Source organism: Chroicocephalus ridibundus, chromosome 4 (genome assembly GCF_963924245.1).
Source record: "Chroicocephalus ridibundus chromosome 4, bChrRid1.1, whole genome shotgun sequence".
Classification (NCBI taxonomy): Eukaryota; Metazoa; Chordata; class Aves; order Charadriiformes; family Laridae; genus Chroicocephalus; species Chroicocephalus ridibundus.
The window spans coordinates 44,862,493-44,885,010 of record NC_086287.1 but is presented as its reverse complement, the minus strand read 5'-3'; the positions used below and the strand labels follow the sequence as shown (position 1 = coordinate 44,885,010).

Sequence of the window (22,518 nt, the reverse complement as noted above, 5' to 3'; positions counted from 1 at the left end):
AATATTCTTGATGGAAAAAGGGGTGGTGGTGGGCTTCACAGAAGTGCACGGAAATGCAGCCATGCTGCATTTTGGCGTGCATTCCCTTAACATTCGGAATTCTGTTTTAGGGGGCTTATTCTCAGAAGTGCCAGGTTTACAAAATGTAATTTCCTTGGCGTATGTGAAGGACTGCCAGTCTAGGTGTGGTGTGGTGGGCTGCCTGGTGAGGTGCCGAGGGTGGGAGGATTCTATTAAGGTTATGCCGAGATAGACTGTGGCAAGGCGGGTTTTGTTTGCTAACTGGTTCGCCTGACATCCCCCAGGGCGCCAGGCCTTGGATGCTCGGTTAACCTGGGTACTTGGTGTGACGTGTGGTGCGAGCTGTCTGAAAGTCACTGGGCACCTCTGCACTGTCGGTGGTGTTGGGTCAAATTCTGACTGAGCTTTGGCAGATGGGTGAGAACTCACGCAGAGGGAGGGAGGCATGATGCTGATCCCGGCCGTACCGTTACCTCCCGGGCTGACGCTCTCCCCAGGCTACCCACGTTCGTGCCTCGGAGATCCGTTGCGCCTCGCCTTTGCAGAGGGGAACGGCGGCACGGGATGAGGCAGCCTCTGCCCCGGGGATGGCGGTGCGGTGCCGGCTCCCTTAACGCCGCCGGTGCGCCGGGACGATACGCAGGGCTCTGCCGGGGCGCAGAACGGCGCTCGCCGGCTCTGTCCAGACCGGGCTGCCGCTGGGCGCCCATCCCGCCGGCGCCGCCCCCCGGCCGTCGAGTGCCAGCGCGGGAGGCGTCCCCGCCGCCGGCGGGCCCCGGGCCAGAGCCGTGACCTGAGGCGCGGCCGGGACTCTCCGCCGGGGGGAGCGGAGCGGTGCGGTGCGGTCGGGCGCCTCGCCGGGCGGCAGCGGCGGGGGGGCGGGGCCGCGGCGGCGGCTCTGCCGCTCGGAGCCCCGCGGGGCTTCGAAGGCGGCGGCGGCTGGCGGCGGCGGCGGTGCGCGCGGCGCAGCGCCGCGTCCGCGCCCGTTCGAGAAGCTTCCCCGCGCGCGCGGCGCGGCGCTGTGCGCGGGGCCGGGCCGGGCGCCGGGCCCGGCGCTCGGCGCGGGCACGTGACGGGCAGGCGGGAGGGAGGGGGGGGCGCGTGAGCTGGCGGTGCGCCTGCGCGCGCTGCGGCGCGGTGACGTCACCGCGGTGCGCACGCACGTTGTCCCCAGCTGGCGGACACACGGTCCGCGTGAGGAGAAAGGAAGGGGGGAGGCCCCTCGCTTCGCCGCACGGTAACTACCGGGGAGCGGGGGCGCGGCGGGGGCGCCGGCCGCCAGCTCCGCGCGCTTTTCCCCCGCGCCTCCCGACCGCCGCCCCAGCTGCGAAAATTAACACCAGGCGCAGCCACGAGGCGACGGGGCCCGGGCCCCGCCGGCCGCTCCCCGGCGGCGACGCGAGGCGCCGCTTCGGGGCCGCCCCACCGCGCGCGCCGCGGGGGCGGGGCCGCCTCGGGAGCGCCGGCGGCGCCGCGCCGCGCCCTTGTCGCTGGGGCAGCGCCGGACCGGGTCCCGGCGAAGTGCGGCGCGGCTTCCCCACGTGCGCCGGTGTTGCTGCCCTCCGGTCTCCGCCAGCCACCGCAGGCGGCGGTTCCGGCCCCCGCCGCTCCCGGAAAGGCCCGGCTGGCTCCCAACGGCGGCTGCCTGCCCCCATCCCGAGGCTTCCGGCTGGGGGCCGTCCGGCGGCGGGGGGGCCGAGGGGGGGAGCGTTAAAAGCGACAAGTGCGCCGCTCGGCCGGTGACCGTGACGCCACCTGCCCCGGGCGGGGCGCTCGACTCTCGCCGCACCGGGCGCAGCCTGCCGGGCCCGGGCCGCCCCTCCGGGTCTGCGGGCGGGCGAGCGGCACCGCCGCCGCGGTGTTGAACGACAGCGCCGCGCGTTCAGCGCTCGCTGCCATTGGGCCCGGCGCCGGGCTCCCGTCGGCAACGCGGCGGCGGCGGTTGGCGGGCTGTGCGGCGGGTCTCGCGCTCCGCAGCTCCCCTCCGCTGCGTGATGGCTGTTCTCACGCGGGCGGCGGGATGTCGTCATCGGCTCGCTGGTGCCTAACGGTGCTCGGCCTGCGGCAGGAGAAACCCGTGCGGAGCTCCTTGCTTGTGAGCATGACGTACATAAACCGTGGTCGTCTTTGCAGGGTGGGGTGGTTTGGGGTTGTTTCTTTCGTTTTGGGGTTTGTTTTTTTTTTTTGTTTGTGTTTTGGCACGCGTTTTTTCACGTTTGATTATCTTCCTGCTTTTAGTACATCTCAGTGCAACTTTGAGTACGTTTTTGGCCACTGCTGTCTAGTTAGCTGTTGCTCCTCAAATAGACCTTATAGACTTCTCTATAGGGTAGAGAAGTGAACATTCTGAAGCTGATTAGAACTTCAGCTTCCACAAATGCACACACTTTCCTTGAAATACTGGTTTAGAAACTCCGTGCTTATAATAAAGCAGGCTAGTGTGAATGGCCACGTGTAATAAAATGTGCGAAATGGTTCTGGTAATAGACCGTGTCAGTGCTGAAATAATGTAGCTTTTGGCTACTGTAATTGGACATAATCGCATTGTAACCACACACATCTTTGACTTGATACTGTGAGCAGTGCCTATGGTAGAAATAACTACAACCACGCAATGCAAGAACTTTAAATGTTATAAAACAGAAACTGTGACTCAGTAGCTCTTTGTATGCATAGAATTTTTGCTGAATGCATGGTTGTTGAGCTTTTTTGAATTTATTTCTGTGTAGGTTCTACCTCAAGTAAATTTAAAGTTACAGGCTTTCTGCATATATTAAACCAGACTTGAAATCGCTTTGATAGTGTATTTCCTTCCTGAGCTAATACAGTTTTGATGTATATTGCACAGCATTAATGTGAACTCACTATATGGTTGTATGTTCAGTATACGTAGGAACATGCTGTAGGCGTATGTAGAGAGGGTAAGTTGGTGGAAAATCACATACAACTCAGGATGTGATTTCTTTCTCCCCATTCCGTGTATCTGATTTTTAGTAAGAATTTATCTTTCTATTGTGTTTTTATAGATGGAACATGAAAAAGTTTTTCTTGGGGATAACTTTTTGTGTTGCTGAGATGTAGGATGTGCGTGCTCTACTGAAAAAGCAGGGCAACATTCTTAAACTAGAAAATATGAAGCTGATTTTGAACAGCTAATTCATTTTGTGTTCCAGACTCTATTAAGTAGTCCTGGGTGGGTGGGTGGTTGTGAGTGTATTTGTGGGGAAGCGGTTCCTCCTCAAAGTAAATCTGTGCAGAACAGTTTTGTGTTTTTTCCTCCAATTTAACTTTTACCTGAAGTTTTGTAGTGCAAAGTTTAAAGGGTAGAAGTAGATCTCTCATATTTCCTAGGTGTCAAGAAGAACACTTATCATGGAGTATAAATTGCCTGCCTCCTGAGCTTTGAGGTCATTTCCCACATGCATGTGGCAGCTGGTTTGCACAGAGGAGTGTTTCCTCCTACAGTACCCCAGTCCTAACAAAATAAATGTGTCTTATTGAATACCTAGTTCACTTAAAACTCATGAATTTGATTAATTCTCTGGAAGGAACTATGATTGTTTTCAAGCAGCTAACTGCTAGTGATGGTGATTCACTCTTGCTTCTGGTTCCCACCAACTAGACATTTGATTCAAGAATCTATCATTTTTTGTCAGTGTTGTGTTCCATATACAATAAGGGTACAAATACAAACATTTGAATGTGGGAATGGCATTCTTGTGAGTTACCAAAAGCCCTTACTTCAAATTTTCACATTGGGAAATATACAGGCTCTTCGAAAAATGAAGTTGTTAATCATCTTTTGTTAGAGTGTTGACATAATACTTAACTACTGTGAGGTAGACACACAAAAGTGGAATTGCGTATATGCAGAAAAAGGCAACTATTTCAGCTCCCTAAACAGTGATTGGGCTAATCATAACAGTACAAATGTTTTCTTATTTGATTTAAATTATTTCCGTAATTTAGAAGATAGAAGTAGCTAAGATTGCTTTGTGCTTCCAGGCTTACGTTCATCCATTGCATCTTATCTGCATGGCCTTTTGGGAGTTAGTTTGTCTGTTTCTCCCCAGAGCTTATCTGTTTGAACTATTTTTTCTCTCCTGTTCTTTGTCTCTGCCTTGGATGGACATTTAGAAGTTTTTGGGGTTAGAGCGGGTGGGAGCAAAGAAATCCCAGCCACACAAACTTAGTCTTTTTCAATAAAGAAACTTGGGGAAAATGTTTTTCATATACTTTTTTCTTTTTCCTTTCCCCCCTTTAAGTTTTGGGAAGTTTTGGACCTCTGGGAACTCTTTCTTTCTGACAAGAGCAAATGACTTCTGCCTTTGTGTCAGAGATGTGCCATTTGCTGTTCTGAAAACTTCTGCACGTTTTGCCAAATGCTGTTTGTTAAGCAAATGATCTGAAGAGTTGAGGCAATATCAGAACAAAGAGCACTTTGAAATATCAAGCAAAGCAAAGATTGTGGCAAAGCATTACATGAAAATTCAGTTTAAAGGTGTCATAGCCCCCGTGTCTATAAGGCCTAAATTATATACACACAGGCAACCTTGATTTGATATATCCTAATTGTGCTTGATTTTATAGTACTGATTATCTTCTAAGTTTTTAATGTGGAGAACTGTTACAAAAAGGATTTCTCATGAGACTTAATTACTTTCTTAAGCTGTATTTGAATAATTGTAACTGGGTTTTCCTTCTTTCCAGAATGGTGAACACACATAGAAGATTTTCAGAACTGTGTGGAATTTGCATTTGATTTGAGAAACTGTAAGAGTGCTCGTCATGGAGAAACAGCAGATTGTCTTGGGTAGCCGGGATGGTGGGACTGTGTCTGGTGCAGCGCCTGCTTTTTTTGTCATCTTGAAACAACAGCAGGGAAATGGTAAAGCTGACCAAGGAATCCTAGTAGCAAACCGTGATGCTTGTGCTCTTGCCAGCAGTGTATCAACTCCAATAAAATCCAAAGTCAAGACCTGCCTCCCAGCTGACTGTGTCTCAGGGGGCATTACTGTCACCCTAGATAACAACAGCATGTGGAATGAATTCTACCATCGCAACACAGAGATGATTCTGACAAAGCAGGGGAGGCGCATGTTCCCGTACTGCCGATACTGGATTACAGGTCTGGATGCCAGTCAGAAGTACATCCTAGTCATGGACATATCCCCTGTGGACAATCACCGATACAAATGGAATGGCCGTTGGTGGGAGCCCAGTGGGAAGGCAGAACCCCATGTTCTTGGTCGAGTGTTTATTCATCCAGAATCCCCTTCCACTGGCCAATACTGGATGCATCAGCCGGTATCCTTCTACAAACTCAAACTTACCAACAATACCCTGGACCAGGAGGGTCATATAATCTTGCATTCTATGCACCGTTATCTGCCACGACTTCACTTGGTGCCTGCAGACAAAGCCACAGAAGTCATTCAGCTCAATGGCCCAGATGTCCATACATTTACCTTTCCACAGACAGAGTTCTTCGCAGTTACAGCCTACCAGAACATCCAGATTACCCAGCTGAAAATAGATTACAATCCTTTTGCTAAAGGATTCAGAGATGATGGGTTGAATAGTCGACCTCAGCGTGATGTGAAACAAAACAGTAACTTAGAATTGGAAGGAGGTGATGTTCTTAGTGCTGCTAGCATTCGTGGTCGCCCTGCTGAAGTTGATGCATTAGATTTGCATCAGAGAAGTTTAGATTCTTCATTCATTGCTCAAAATCCATCAGACATTGATCTGGAAAAAGAGTCCTTTAATGCAGAAAGGGACTTCCTGCGTTTCCTGGACACTGACCTGTCTTTGGGTGATATGCCAAAGCTAAAACAAGAAGTCTCTGAAAGGTGGGTTAACATTCTATTTTTAGAACAAATACTGGTTGAGTGGGGTATTTGGTAAAAGATTAAATAATAGGATGTTCAGTATACAGATTTACAGCTAAAGTTTGCCTGACTCGAAGTGGCAGAACAGTTAGTATTATTAAAGCTTTTCTTTGCTTGAGCAGTCATATATCAGGCTGGACTTTCTAATGTGTCCAAGGAGTGTAAGAGTTCAGTATTTTTTCCTATGTTTCCTTAACTCCCTTTCTAAAGAAGTGTTGGGGGATTTTTCTTAACCCTCTTAGCATTTAAGAAGACTAAATTTAATTTTTCAGAGTTTTAAACAGAACACATAGCAGTCATCAGAACATCACCTTTCTTTTTAGGGTTGCTTACTGCAGCGACATGCTGTCTCTGTATCTTCAATTTTCATTAGTGTATGGGTGAGGTTGTGTGGTGTGTATGGGTATTTAGGTTGGGTATGTGTAAGGATTGCTACAAGGCAGTTGTAACTGGCAGCATGCCACTGTTTTGTCACTAACTGCTTGTGTGAATTCTTTTATTCCACAAAGTAGCCTGCCTGTTGGTAGTCAGTTGCCTCATGTTTGCTGGGAGGTAAGGGAATCTGCACCTGGGAAAGTACTTCAAAATAACTGTTACCCTGTTCAGACCTTAATTTACTCCGTGGTAACTTTATGTCTATGTGCTTATCCAGTATTGACTTTTTGAACCATTCTGTTCCTATCACACAAACAGTAGCAAAGCAATGTAGTGTACGTGGAGAGCCTACCTGTAGTACGGAAATTGCTAACCAGTAAGTGTTCCTGTTGGTAAAGCAAGCCTGGCAAAACCTGTTATTTTACTGCAGTTTCACTTAGTTTCCAGATTCTAAGGAATAGAATAGAGCAGACTTAGTGAATAGTTAATCTGTGTCAAAAGGTGCTAGAAATACTTCAAACCTGAAGAAGTGATTTAAAAAACAAAAAAAAAAGAGGTTTCTCTTCTGCCATGGTTCTTCATGTCTGTCTCTGAATACGAGGCTTAATTTGCTAAAGATTTAGTGACAAAAGCAGCCATACATAGATCAGTACACCAAGAAATTATTTAGCTGCAGGATATCAGGATGATGTTAATGGTGTAATTAGAGGCCAGTTCCTAGAAGAAGAAAAGTTGTATTTATGACATAATTATACAGTTTGTTTCAAAGGCTGTATTGCTGTCCTACTTCATTGTGTTTTAGAGAATTTTACTTGATTGTTTGGGTTGTTTGTTTTTTTTTTCTTGGAGAAAGCCTCTCCTTGCCTTTTGAGTAACTGAAAAACTTCAAATTACAAAGTTCACCATCTTTTGAGACTTTATTGAGTTTAGTTGTAATAATTCTTAAGAGTACTAACATTGCTTCTTGGATCTTGTGTTCTAACCTTTCTTTTGCAATATTTTCTGATATCAGTGTATTAGGGAGAAGAATGTCTTCTAGATGTCTTATATTCTCCAAAAGTATTGTAAATTCTAGAGAAACATGTCGGGAAGACTGAAAGTACACTGATTTCAGAGAGGATGGGCTTTCTTTAGTTCCGAAGAGTACAGCATGGAGAAGTGTTTAGATAACTTTGCATATTGGAAGTAAAACAGTAAAACTCTGAAAACAATTACTGAAATGTTATTTTGTCTTCGAAGTGATATTTTTTTTCTCCTTGGGGTCAGCTGCAGTTGAAAAAGTTAAATTTTTATCACTTTGTTTGCCTGAAGGGGTCATTCCAAATTATTTGAAAAACTATTTGAATTGGACAGCTTGGGGTGTTTTTGTTCCCTTCTTTCCCAAGGAATAAACCCCATCATTTTAAGGACTCAAGGACCTTCCTTAAGAACAGGTGATGCAAATTGGCAGACTTAATTTCTTTTGGTCCAAAGCATGTTAGATGCCTTCCCTGGTTTCACCTCCAAGACAATTTATTTCTGAAATGCGCTAAAAGCTGTGCAGACAGGGAAAGACTGTAAAGGGTTTTTCTCTATTCCGGTCTAGGAAGCATCTATCATTCGATGAAAAAAGGTTACCATAGTCCTAGAACAACCCTCAAGCATTGTCCAGCTTTTTGTTTTATGTTTTTGTACTCTATGTGAAAAAGTCAGATTCTGTACTTGGAAAGACAAAAATGGATCTTATCCAAGAAATGGCAGAACTGTCTTTTTATGCACTGGAGTTTTTCAGAATGGTATTTCTTCTTTTTCCTTCAGATCTGTTTGCAGTGTTTTCAGGCCGTGCAGTTGAGATCTGCTCATAAATGTGCCAGCCTTTCAATGACAGTGTTGAGCGAGTGGCATTTTTCTTTATCAAACTAGATACATTAATATATACATATTATATATGTATATACATACACATATTATATAATATATACATATTAACGATAGGGCATTTTTTTGGTCATATGCCAACTATTACTAGTAGTTGATAGACACTATCTTGCTTTTATGCAGGGTAGTGATTTCTGTTGAATTTAGATCTGGATGAGAGTCAGAAGATGGGAACTGCTGCCTCTCAGATGATGCTCTCCAAAGGAACTGGAGTTCTTAGTGCTAGACTGCGTGATATTTCCCACCACCACTCATTTTTTCTGACATTTTTGAGAATGGAACTGTGTAAAGTGTTGCATATACCGAAGAATAATTTTAATCTTGAGTTATTAGTGCACTTTGGAAATAAAGGACTGTTTTCTTTAAACAAGGTGGTATGTTTGGTTTGTTTGTTTTTTGTTTTCCTGTGGCCTGGTAGTATGTTTAGTTTCATCAGGTGTATTTTAAAGAAAGTAAATGTTTTATTTGAGTTGTGGACACTACCATAGGAATGCTTATGCCTGGAAACACTCAGACATTGGGGGTATGAAGGGAACCACAGACAAACTTTACTGGTTCTTAAGTCTTACAGGCTAATGTACCCTTTCTCCCTTTCAAGGTCTTTTGCATTTCCTGCTTCAAAAATGCAATACTGTGAGATTTTTAATGCTCTAATAGCCTTGTTTTTCTAATTTAGTTCTCTTGTGTTTAGTCTGACAATTTACTTTTTCCCGCCTTGCCCGCTTTTTGGAAGAGGAAGGCAAGTGATCATCCTTCAAACCTCAGCCACAGATTGCTAGACTAATTCCAAAAGAAATCAGTTGTGGTTTGTTTTTTTTCCCCATGGTGCATTTTAAAATGATCTAAGTTAAAAATAAATAAATAAAACTCCATAAATGAGCAGCTAAAAGGTTTTTAATTTGGCAAAACGCAAGAAAACGTTTTCCCTGCTTTTGCTGTTTTATTGTGAGGGTACCAAATACATTACTTGGGGTTTAAAGAAGTTTGCTTAAATATGAGCATTGCTGCATATCAGGCAAAGAAGGAGCTAGTTAAGACATTATTTCACTTTTCACTGTTTTTACCCAATCTCGGATTAAGCTGAGAATTTTGAGAGGACAAAATTGCATGATTCATCTTCCTATAAGATATAGAAAGAGAAGTTTCTGTGACTGCTGATGTTGCACATAATTTCATTTGGCTTTTAGTTTGTGAAGTTACTTCAGTGCTAAAAAGCAACATTTTATTGCTTGGAAAGTTGATAATTGCACCTGAATTTAAAAATCTAGAAAAATGCTGCTCACTGTTTGGTGCAAATACTTCTTCTTCTCATACAGACACACAGATGGGTGCTACCTATTTTGACACCATCTGGCTTATGGTTGCAATATGCAGAGTAAAATAACATTTGTGTCTAGAACTGTAATTTTTACCACAGCGCTGCTTTGGTTTTGAATACTGTCCAGATCCCTAATAGAAAGGTAATCCTTAGCTTTGACTATACATTTTGTAATAGATAAAGGAAAATGTCTAGAGAAGTCCAGACTTTACGGAGCTTCCAACTGGAAACAGTAGAACTCAGATGAGAAATTTATTCCTGGCCAGCAAATTTATTAGGGTTTTTTGTCTCTTTATTTTAGAGAATGTTAAGATAGAGGAGCAGATGACTAGGTCTTCTTAATAGCATTCACTTTAATTGTGGATCTGCTGTAATGTGACAGGATTTTGAGTTGCCCATAACCCGTAAGTGGATTATCTTAGAATTTCTTTCCCAGTAAACTCACTGAAGAAGAAAGTCGTCTTAATTTACATTTGACGTTCTTAATTAAATGAAAGCTAGAAACTTTCTAATAGGAAACTTATTGTCCAGAGAAGACAGTAGACAAAGCAGGACTGGTATGCCACTCTCCTGCTGCCTGCTATTCCCTCAGAAGGCAGGTTTTTGCTTCAGGTTTAATTCTGGTTACTTAATGTAAATATATAAATCTGTGTTTTGACTGTCTGCTCCCTGTTTTAACACTGCAGTCTTTCTTCATGAGGTGGAGACTCCCAGCTCCATGTTGTGACTCTTGTGTGTCCCACGTTTTCTCCCTTAAGTATGTCTTCAGTCTAAATGAGGAGGAAGCAACCTCTTCCCCCACATCTTCCCCTCCCTCAGTCACAGCACAGGGTTCAACTGAGTGTGGTCATTCTTTAAAGGCTGTGGAGGTGGGTGGGTGGATAATAATAAAAAAAATGCACATGCATATATGCACAATATATAAAGCAATATTCCCTTTATATATAATATATTGTTATTAAAATTTAGTTATATTTGAAATTGCATTAGCATTAACTAACATTAATAAATACTGTTTTCCTTAATAACAATTAACATAACTTTAATAGAATTTGAATAATAATTTAACGTAACTAAAACTGTATATAGTACCTTACAAAACATATATAACGGGAATATTGGAATATTATCTGATGTTTAGTAAATAGGTTCTGACTAATTTTCTGAGGTTCATTTTGGATATGAGTTTCTGGTTTCATATCTTAGTTGTTTCCTTTTATGACAAGGAGCCAGCTTCTGATGCACTTCACAAAACTGCTGACTGCAATTTTTTGAACTGATGTGTGTGTCCCTCAAGGAAGCCCATCATGCGCATGTAACTGGTTGGACCTTTAGTTTTCAGTATCTAATGGTGATATGTCAAATTCTGATTAGGTTAATACTTGGACTTAATGGAAGATGGAGCATAATTCAATAGGATATTAACATTCTGTAAGTGTTGGAACAACAGTTGAATTTAGGAATTGTCTGTATGTGGCTTCAGGATGAATTAACTAAAATGTTAGTTAAATCATGTAAATTGAAGTGTATTAGGCACTCACTTGGCTATTTATTTGCAAGCACAAGGCTTTAGTAAGGTGACTTAATGAGATACACAGCAAACTGAGGCCACTTCTGAGCATTTAAAACATGATAGCTTGGCATGAGTTCATGCTGAGTCTCAAATAGGAAAAAGTACAAATGTCACCCTGCTGTTACGCTAGGGAAGGAAATTGTGCTGCTGCCTTCAGATAAGAAGTTGGATTGTTTGTAATGATGGCAGGTTTTTTTTTGAGTGCTTACTTCTAAAAATGTAAGCTTGTAAATAACAGCTTATTTAGCAGACTTGTGTCTTGGGGCATTTTGGAAGTTTTTTGTAATATGTAACCAAAGATTATGGGAAATGATGGAATTTCGGTAAAAGAAGAGATTTGATAAAGACTTTGTGTTGTGTTTTGTTTTTGTCCCCTCCCTCCCACCCCAGTCCCATTGCTAGCAGTTATGAAGGCAGTTCCCGTGTGGCATCCCCACTGGACCCAAATGGACACTTTAATGTAGTCATTAAAGAGGAACCAGTAGATGACTATGACTACGAGTCAGGTATTTGCACACAAGGAATAAGTGTGAAACAGGAAGACACAGATGAAGAGACGGATGAGTATTCCAACACGGATGATGATGATCCCGTTCTACAAAAACACCTGATGAGACGCAGGGAAACAGATGGAATTGATGGAGAATTCAGGTCTAGGAAGCGTGTGCTAACCAGTCCTTCAGGTGTTGCCAAAGCAAAAATGTTAAAACTGGATAGTGGGAAGATGCCTGTGGTCTATTTGGAACCTTGTGCAGTCACAAAGAGCACAGTGAAGATATCTGAGCTGCCGCAGACCATGCTCTCCTCTTGCAAGAAAGAAAAATCCCCTTTGAGTGCAATACTGGATTCTTTGCCTGTGTGTTTTGAAAATCACAAAGGCTCTTGCTCAGGCACAGCCACTGTAACTGAGGAGTTGGTGATGAAAAAACAATCTCCTGGGAGTAAAATGTCACAGAAATACTCTTCAATCAGAGAGGCCCAGTGGGCTCTATCTAAATCACCTAATTTTAATCTCAGGGGCTCAGCAGGTTGTCACTTTTCAGCTAAAGAGATCTGTGGAAGAAAAAGGCCTGGCATACTGAAGAATCCTATGTCCCTGAAAAGCTCTGGTAGCAATCAAAACACCCTGTCATCAGTTACAACTAAAAGAGGAAGGCCACGGAAACTGAAAATTTCCAAGGCTGGTCGACCACCTAAAGGAATAGGGAAAACTGTAATAACAAGCAAGAACACCTCTCTGGGGCCTGGGAGCATCCTTCCAGATGTTAAACCGGACCTTGAAGATGTTGATGGAGTCCTCTTTGTGTCCTTTGCATCAAAGGTAAAACCTGTTATGAGTAAAATTAAAAACCTTTTCTGATGTCTCATTTTTAAGCCCTTTCTATTTATAAGCTGAAGGCATGTTTTCTTTTAAACTGAGTTTTGAGATTTACGGCCTCTTTCCAAATCTGTTGTTATTTTGTCCCTATGTTAATTGTAACATTTTCTTCTTAGCAACTTGGGGAGCAATAGTGGGATCTAGAGTTCTGTTTAAAAGAACACATACTTGTTTATTAAACAATGTCATGTTTTGAATATTTCAGTGGTACTTTTGATGTGGCCTAGTTTGCATCTCAGTCAGTGTTTTAAGGTATCTTATTCAAGGCTCTGTATGTATGTAGGAAGCTCTTGACATTCACACTGTTGATAGAGCTGGAGGAGAAGAGTCGCAGAATCTTCAGGCACCCTTACTGACTACGAATGATCCAGGTATGTTTTTGGAAGCGGCTGTTCTCTGCAAGAAGGGGATTTGTAAAAACACACTGGGAAATTAATAATTTAGGTCAATTTTTTGCATGGTAAATGTTTTTTATGTGTTCTCTCTTTTTTATTTTTTTGAGTAGACTGTCAAGCAAGAATACAAGTACTGGAAAAGGAATTGATGGAAGAGCTGAAGACCTTGAGGCATAAGCAAGTAATACATCCTAGCCTTCAGGAAGGTAAGCTGGCAGTGTAGATATTGTTGCACCTGGTTCTATATTATACTTAATCTTACCGATTTGGTAATTTCCTACTGAATGTAATGCTATGTATGCCCAATACAGCTGGGATCTGATTTTGGTTATTTTGTTTTTTCAAATGGAGGAAAGCATACAGGTGTGTATGTACAAATGTGAGAGTATGAGAGGAAATTTGTGTGAAACTGTCAATTTCCCTCTTGCCAGTTGTGGCAATGAGAGAGAATCTGTGGTGTCTGACCCATTTTTTTTCCTAGAGGCTTTAGAAGTAGTTTCAGCCAGCCAATAGAGATGTTTTCGTTTTCACACATTCGTGTTGCAAACTAGAAGAGGTGGAGGAGGCGAAAGATGAATCCTGAATCTCCAACAGCAGAGCAAGAGGCTGCATGTCATTGTAGGCCTCTTGCAGAAGATGCTGAGCCTTCAGACTTGAGGCCATGCCTGTTTTGTAATGAGCTAATTCTTGTAGAGAGCAGATAGAGTTGATTTTACTCCTCTATAGAAAATAGCCATTTTCTGGTAGGAGGGTAACTAGAGATCCAGAAACACTTAACTGAGACTACATTTGCTATGTTTGAGACCATATTGCTTTGAGTCACTGTAAATCCAGGTTTACTAGCCACATAAGAGGGCCAAGCAAGGTACTTCTAGTTGTGATCTTTCATTTGTATACAATATTATCCTGAGGTCAGATGGAAGAAAGTCAAGGATCAACACAGCAGAAGTTAATGTTCTCTCCAGTGATGATGTTGAAAATCATCAATAGTAGTCCTGAGACCAATGGTGCTAAAGAAGGCATCAGAGCAGAAGACGAAGAAATTGATCCAAGTGGAATCGTACCTCATGCTCTTGAGGTTCTGGCCCTGAATTTTCCAAACATTTAACTGTAGTGCTGTAGGGGTTGAGAGTCCAGATACTGATCTTGACTCTGATACTAGTTATTTTGGGTCCTCACAGTGCTTCTACTGTGAAGAACCCTGGATTATCCTGAATGGTCTGTCCATGGGGCAAGATGAGAACTAGCAACCATTGAAAGGGATGCCTTTGCGTCTTGCTGATGTTGAGCTGACATTCCTGTGTTCCACCTTTGCAAAGCACTCTAAGAAGGGTAGTAGAGAGCTCTTAAAGCTCCATATCGGGTATGGTGGGAATGAGACAAGATAACCTATCCCCAGCTAGGTTGTACCTCAGTGGTGTAGCATCAGTGTTGACAGTTGTTTCGTGGATGTCTAAATGCAGTTTTCCCCTCCCATCATTCCAGAAATAGGCAGCCCTGTTTTCTAATGACCTCGCTGGCCAGCCTGCTCTCACTGGTCTGCATGTGTTGTGATATTTCAAGAATGGTGGTAAAATGTTTTTGGTAATGGTAAATGGTAAAATGACCCTTTTGTGGTCAGCTGCTGGCAATGCTAGGTACAGTGCTAAGCAAATGTTACAGCAATGTTAAGGCTTTTCAGGATTATATTATGGGCCTCATAGATGTTATCTTTACCCAAGAAAAGTATAATAAAATCATGGTATGTTGTCAACCACAACACTAGCGAGGGGTATTTTACTCATAAGATGATCCTGAAATTGGGAATGTGTAAAACACGTGCTTTTCCTCCAGCTTCTGAGCAGTGATGAAGTGTTTGGTGCTTTCTGAAGGGTGTTGATCAGCTCCCAGATACTACAAAATGGACAAGAAAAATCAAGCATCAGGCTAAGAAAAAAAAGATCTGAAGAATTTTTACTTTCTTAAACGCTTGTAACCATCATTTACAGTGTTGAACGGTAATCTGCTGAGTGTGTTAAACGAAATTGTGAGTCAGCAATGAAGAGAATGACCCTCACCTGTCTAATTTTTAGAGGGAAAAGAAGTTATGTGAAGACTATTCACAGTGAGAGCATTACTACAGACAGATACAGATGTGATTTGATCAGGCTGTGAAGTGAATTACAGTACATATATTTCAGTTGTTAGACTTCATCTGCTGCATGTGAACTGGAGTGAATCTTTATTCAGATTACCTTCACCTTCCAAAATGTTACAGGTCTTTTGCCTTCCGTTACAGACTTGAGATTGGGGAAGGAACACAAAGATATTAATGGAGAGAAGAGGGATTGTTGTGGGTTTTTTTATTCTTCTCTCTCTTTCTCTCTCTCTTCGTCCCCCCAATATCATTGATAAGACATAAGAAAGCGTCTGATGAGTGGCTCTAGGCCAGTCTTAAGGGCTGTGTCTTTTCCCAGACATACTGATTCTAAATAGCATCTTGGAGCTTAGTGCAGTCTCATTAGCATTCTTGATTCCGATACTTGTTCTCCAAAATTTCTTGGCCACGGATCATAACTAATAGGTATTGTCATCTGCTACAGAACCAGGAAGTTCCCTTATGTCTGGAAGATGTGAAGTGCGTGTTTCTAAATGTGCCTTCAGCTCAGCCATTTTGTAGAAGCTTACTGGCTTTCTTGTCCTGACTGCAGTATGGGAAGTGGACATAGGAATTTTGATGTTAACTCTGCTTTTGGTTTTAGACAGTGTGGTTGAGAAGCTTAAGTTTCTTTTTGAGATTCACTGGTGGTGTGTTGGATCTGTGCCTGAACCTCACAATTACTGTTGATTTGTGAATTTAAGAAAATGGTGATTGTGGCTATCTAGATCCTTAGAGACACCAGGGCTGAAGTAAGAAGATGCATCAGAAAGAAAGGAATTCAACTTGAGCATGTTAGAAGAAAAGCTCCTGCTGGAGTACTGGAATGCTATGGGATACCTCTTCTACCGGAGCTAGTTTGAATCCCTTACTATATTACTGAAAATCAAAGGCACTGTTGTCAAGCATTGTATTTCAGATTTAGTGGCTGCATCTGGTGGAGAGGAGAAAGTTCTGAAGGAGATGGTTCTTCATTTGCTATTATTGGATTATAGCAACTGAAATTTAGCAGTACAGGGGATGATCGAAATTAATAAAAAATGATAATTCATGTATCATGTATGGTGGTGTCTGTACTGACATATACTTACTGTTACCATTTATTTTCTCTAGGCTGTCTGCATTCATTACATGTTGCGCTTGTCAGAATCATCCTCTGTTTTTTGTCTGGGTGCTTTCTACTTCACAATCCTAAACTGAAATAGTTAATTTTGTGTATGGGTGATGTTTTGGTTTTTTTTTTGTTTGTTTGTTTGAGTGTTAAACAAAGCGAGGCTTGTTTTTGAAGATGACAAAATAATTCAAATTGAGTGTCAAGAAAAATAAATTGTGTGCTCGTTACATTTTATTTAAATCGAGTTTGAAAAGAAATGGATGGCATCTTGACATTTGGCAGTTGACATGTTTTTATACAAAATGCTGGATTGACTTGCTTGTTGCTCATTTTCCCTATGTAGGTTTGAAAATTAAATCTCAGTAGACTGTCTTTGATAACGGTATCTGTTTAAACAACCATGTCTGAGATTTGTTCCACGTTGAATGTTTTTGGGCTGCCAGTAGTCAGGTCACTGTGTTGCCACTTAGAAACTTAAATGTGTACCACCAACACAAGTTTTCTACTGTATGTGCAAATACTACTGTATGTGTCCTGAGCCTTGTCAAGTTGTACACTTTCAATTTCAAAACGCACATATTTAATATATGAATTTCAGACTTGTTGGCAATAGGACCAACATTTATAGGTTTCTATAGCTAAAAACCAAAACAGATCTCAACTACAGACTGTCAGCTGAATTTGATTGACAAGTCATTTTTTGAATTCAGTGTAACAATATTTTCTGAAATAGGTACTAAGTCAAATTTGCTAGCTTCTTTTTTTCTCAGCATTTCATTGTCTATATTTGTTTTGCCATGGACAAAGATGCCTTTTGTGGCCGAGTCAAGTCTTTCAATTTAAGTATTTTTGGAAGAGTTAATGAAGGAAGTTGATGTAGGCATTTGTGGTGGCATCAACAATATGAATTGTTTAGTTTATAGCCGTTTTTTCCCTTTGCTTCAAAAAAAAAAAGGGTTTTTTTTCTGCAAACTGCCAAGCCTGGGAGAAAATAACCTACTGAGACCTGGATCGTTGATGAACTAGTCCTGAGAACGCTGTCTGAATACAGCTTTGTTTATATCATAATTTTCAAACATGCACGCACACTTCTTCAGAACTAAAATGTGGTTTGCTCTTGTCTCTTATTGCTGTTTGAAACTGAAGTGTGTGCGGCATATGTTCTTGCACAAGAACAGGTTTCGGTAGAGAAGGGGATATGTAAGTACCACTAGCAGGATTGATAATTTATGGAGTCATATGAAATATCAAATAGTCAGCTGGGTTGGTTCAGGCAGTAACTCTAGCTTTCAAGGATATAAACAGTGCTAACTTCTTCAAAAAGTGAACAAGCAAAAACTTGTGTTGCGAGAATTACTACAACACGGGCACTTTGGTTAATAAATTTCTGTGGAAACTTCAGTAGTAATCAAGAAAACTCTGAAAAGTAATTCCATTTTTTTCTTGATTTCATACTCCCTAAAATACTCTTTAATTCATACCTGCTGCAAATCCAGTATAAGTAACAGTTATAGTCACTAATACTTTTTTTCAGGTCTCTTAAAATGGTGGGTGAATGCTAGAAAAGCCTGTAGGTAACTTATTGGTTTACTATTTAGTAAATATCCTGACTGACTTTTTCCTAACATTTTGCTGCATGGAGACATTTACTGATACTTGCCTCTTGTAGTGGGACTGAAGTTGAATTCTGTGGACCCAACAATGAGCATTGACTTGAAATACTTGGGTGTGCAACTTCCCCTTTCCTACTCAAATTTCTCCTTGTGGAGCTATCCAGGAACCAATCCCAATTCTCCAGGTGGGTAGAATACAAATTTGCCGAAATCTCAAGTATTACCTTTTAATTATCAATGATCAGAAGGAGGGAATGGCCATTTAGTTGAACTTGATATTTTAAAGAGATTAAAGCAGTATTAAAATGACAGAATGTGAGAACTTCCTTAAGTCGTTATGCGCATACTGGCCAAGGAGTCCTGAGTAGTTCTGTCCAGATTGTCTTTAGCCTTTAATTTTGTGGTGGTTGTGATACAGTAATAGCGTTTGTCTAGTTTATTTTATGCAGGCATGTTCAGTTTATTTGAGCTGGATTTTCTAAACATAAATATACGCATTAACTACTCTCAAATGGCTCAGAAAAAGTCTAAGCAGTCTACATTTCTCTGATGTTGCTCACATGCAAAACAAAAAAGTTATCTTTCACAGAGCTGAGTATCAGAACTTTCCAGAAGAGCTTGAGGCACCACTTGAGGGCTAACCTATAACTTCATGATAAGTTTTTATTACGAAAGTGCTGACCAATTGTGGTTTTTTAAACTTTTATTTGGTATCCACACAAGTGCATTTCTCATTATAATGTGGCTATGATTCTAATACGGTTCGTAGATACTATTTTTAACAATAAACTGGTTGGACAAAGTATAGGGGTGCTTACCTTTCTCCTACTTACTACTTCATCTTACTTTAATATTCTGATTACTGAGTCAGTCTTATATCTCCTGCTTTTGGGAGCTGGTAAAGAGGCAGACGTTGTATCTCAGATTTGTTTACACTGCAAAAGAGGCAGATACAATTCAGAAGACCTCAGTCAGCTCGGTGTCAAATGTGATTGTTTTCTAGCCTAGCAATATGTAAAACAGCCACACAGATCCCTATTAGTATTTTTACATGGTAACTTAGCTCCCAGAGCGGCTGGATAACTTGAGAGAGATGCCGCTGTTTGCCTTATGTGATTATTCCCTGTCTCTACCCCTAATTAATACTCACCTGAATTTGACAGAACAGCAAACATCATAAGTTCCTACAGGTCTTGTAACAATCATTGACTCAATTGAGGGGAGACACTCAAATTACTTTCCTCACTGAGAGAGGTTGTAGTATCTGCTCAAAACCTGCCTGTTCCATTTTAGCCTACTAACTTGCTGATTTGCCTGGTTTGAATTTTGGAATCAACCGCTTGCACCATTGCGAAGGACACTAAAACCGAAAATACGGAAGACATCTTTTGTATCGGGTAGCAGATGCATGGCAATACAGCGGAACTCTACAGGAAGCTTGGCTTTGTTAAGTGTTCTGTTAATTAAAAAAAAAAAAAGTAAAGAGCCAAGTCTCTTTATTCAGCCTTTTGATATTCATCTATCCCTGAAGAGAAATAAGCAGAGTTTGCTAGGACATTGATAAAAATCAAGCTTAGCTCATAAACTGAGGCTACCTTTCTTCTTTTCCAGATACCGGATTTCCTTTTGTTTCCAGGACAGGAAAGACAAATGATTTCACAAAAATCAAAGGCTGGCGAGGGAAGCTTCATGGTGCTTCTAGAAATGAAGGTAAAAAAAAAAAAAAAAAAAAGAGATCAGTGTACATATTTCCAGCACGTGGCCTTTTTCTTGACTTTCCATAGGTCTTGCAGTTTGGTGATTGTGTGTGTCTTAATGAGAGTTTTATTTTTTTTATATTGAAACTGTTATGAATAAAGAATTTTTTCATGCTGATTCCGTGGTTAGAGTGGGGGTTTATGGGAGAATAGAGAAACTTACTCTGAGTAATATAAAAAAAAAAAAGTCTGTTTTACACAGAAGGCTTGAGTGAAGATCAAAGGTGTAATAGTTTTGATTTTGTTTTTCAGTTTTGAGTTTACTTGGAAGTATGGTAACTTCAGAATTCTGTTGCCCCAGGGACCCTAATGAACTAGAGTAATTTTCATTAATATCAGCGTATTTTTAATTCCAGTTAGAGTAGATATTCCTTACATATTTGATTACTTTGCCCTGCCTAAGGGAGAAATGGATATTTGGCAATTTGCCAATTTTCACTTAATATTTAGGTTGAATATTTATATTGTATCTTCTGCCCTTTCATACAATGTTGTGTTGGCGTATTCCAGATGGATTGTGGTGTACCAGGTAGGCTAAATGTTCAGGACAAAGAAAGTAGTTGCTTAGAAGCACTGCCTGTTGAAGGCTTAATGTTTTTCTGAACAAATATATATGTAAAATCTCCACAAAAACAGTTGTTCAGACAGCTGGTTGTGTTTCAGTCTGGATTATATTTGGTGTGCCTGTGTTGTACTTTTAGAAAAGAATTGTATGTATAGTTTTAGAGAGGTATTTATCTATTCTATATTGTTTAATTATTGTAAGATTTGTCAGTATGATTTTCCAGGAGCTAGTTAAAGTGCTCTTTATTTGTTTAGGTGGCAGCTCAGAAGGTTCCTTGAAGAATCGCTCAGCGTTCTGTAGTGACAAGCTGGATGAGTACCTGGAAAATGAAGGGAAGTTGATGGAAACGAGTATGGGATTCTCTTCGAGCACTCCCACTTCTCCTGTGGTTTATCAGCTTCCTACTAAGAGCACTAGCTATGTGCGAACACTCGACAGCGTTTTAAAGAAGCAGTCTACCATAATTCCATCAACATCTTACACTTTCAAGCCTGTTCCTCTGTCATCTACCTCTAGGAAGACAAAGACTCAAAACAGACAGACTTCTGCAAACAGTAGAGTAAAATCATCTTACAAGCCTATACTGCCTTCACCTTTTCCTGCAAAACAGAAACAGAACTCATCAGGGGAAAAGGCTGCTAAGTCTGTCTCAAATAGCAGTTTGACTAACCAAGCAGATGGTTTTGTGGTGCCAGCTCTGGATGAAAACGTACTTCCAAAACAGATTAGTTTGCGCCAAGCACCACAACAGCAACAATCAGCTCGTCCACCAGGTTTGTCTAAATCTCAAGTGAAGTTAATGGACTTGGAAGACTGTGCTCTCTGGGACGGCAAACCACGGACCTATATTACAGAAGAACGAGCAGATATCTCTCTGGCAACCCTGCTTACAGCTCAGGTAGATCCTTAATAGTTCTTTTCCTTTCTGTACTGTTGCTTTGCCAAATCTGTGCACTTATTGATGTTGCATATAGACACAGAAAATAAGAGTGAAGCTGCTAAGGAGCATGACGAAGCATGATGTTCCTTTGTGGTGTAGTCTTTGCAGTGAAAGTTGAGAAGTGCTGACTTAGCATTATGTGAAAAAACTAATTGTGATAATAGTGTGTTGATATGAATCATTAATAATTTGAGTTATCTCAAATTTTCACTGTTTAAAAATTCTGGTTAATACAATTGTTATTCAGTAACTGCATTTCCCTACTATTTGTCACTTTTTTTTTTTTTATGGTTGAATTAACTGCAAAAATAACCTGGTCATGTAACTTGGTTGTGACATGGTAACCTCTTTTGCTTTCTTCACATTCTACTTATGACCAGGATGGTTCAGCTGTCTCAAATGGCCTCTCAGAAGACTTCAAATGCGAACTCTCCTCTGTTCTGCCTTTTTTCAGTATAGATGACAAATTTTCCTATGTGAACCATGTAGCTGAAGGGGTTACTCTAAATGAACTTTGAATAGCAATTTTGCATGTGATTGATTTAATCTTACTAAAATTTCCTCGTACTAAAATTTGAAATATATACTTCTTTAAAACTTTTTTTTAGGCTTCTCTCAAAAACAAGCCTATCCACAAAATAATAAGACGACGAGCACCTCCTTGCAATAATGATTTCTGTCGGCTGGGTTGCATATGTGCCAGTCTAGCGCTGGAGAAACGTCAGCCTACCCACTGTCGCAGGCCAGACTGTATGTTTGGTTGTACTTGCTTGAAGAGAAGAGTGTTGCTTGTGAAGGGAGGATCAAAACATAAGAAAATAATGAAAAAGGCTGTACGTGGAAATCTTGTGTTCTATGGAACACAAGAAAATCAGCAAGAGGATGAAGATGTGGAAGAAGAGGGTGATGGGGAGGAAGATGAGCTAAAGCATAAAGATAAGAAGAAGAGAAAAAGGGTGGAATACAGTGAGTATTGCTGGGCAAAAGTGATTACTTGCAGCTTTGAAGGAAGCATCTATCTTGATGGGCATTTTTATTAGGACATAGTAGTGATGACATTTCTAAATCCAGACATTGGGAGTCAGTTCCAAGAGGTGTCTGCAACATCTGCTTTTGTATAGCTGACTAGCAGGAAGTAACACCTTTTCCCTTTTTTTTTTTAACTCTTATCTGATCAGCATTTTGGGCACTACTTAGTCGTTTATTGTGATGAAATAGATGGAGTTTCTTTTGATACTCTTGCTTAACTCTCCAAATATCTTTAAAGACTAACGATACAATTATTGCTATCATGGCCGTAATCTTCACTGTCATAGTACTGTTTTCTTTCACTCTTACCAAGTGAGTATCTAGAACTGTATTATCAGTTGCTGTATATAGCTGCATAGTTCACTGACTTCAGTGGAAATATAGTGATTTACAGTAGTTTCAGATCTGGCCTAAGGTATTCTTAGAAAGCCACATTGGTACAAAATGACAATGAATTTATGCTTTCACTTTCTTGCTAGTAGTACTTTTAGCAAT

The 22,518-nt window shown here is 41.3% G+C and overlaps 2 protein-coding genes across 14 annotated transcripts in view; one reads left to right on the top strand and one right to left on the bottom strand.

Annotated features, from left to right (window-relative positions):
- Positions 1–22,518, top strand: part of MGA (MAX dimerization protein MGA) — a 64,581-nt gene that overhangs the window by 9,050 nt on the left and 33,013 nt on the right. For 9 of the 13 annotated variants that reach the window (XM_063331659.1, XM_063331658.1, XM_063331660.1 and 6 more), the window contains exons 2-9: positions 4,732–5,873; positions 11,486–12,416; positions 12,757–12,844; positions 12,979–13,074; positions 17,789–17,917; positions 19,344–19,442; positions 20,309–20,952; positions 21,603–21,960. In XM_063331659.1, coding sequence (XP_063187729.1) covers positions 4,810–5,873; positions 11,486–12,416; positions 12,757–12,844; positions 12,979–13,074; positions 17,789–17,917; positions 19,344–19,442; positions 20,309–20,952; positions 21,603–21,960 — 3,409 coding nt within the window. In that variant the 5' untranslated portion in view covers positions 4,732–4,809. The other 4 variants (XM_063331655.1, XM_063331653.1, XM_063331656.1 and 1 more) reach the window with 4 other exon arrangements.
- LOC134514828 (proline-rich protein 2-like) lies at positions 632–2,124 on the bottom strand. Its single transcript, XM_063333144.1, has 3 exons — positions 2,030–2,124; positions 1,529–1,820; positions 632–1,345 (listed from the first exon to the last, which is right to left on the bottom strand). The coding sequence occupies exons 1-3, from the start codon at positions 2,122–2,124 to the stop codon at positions 632–634; spliced, it is 1,101 nt and encodes a 366-aa protein (XP_063189214.1).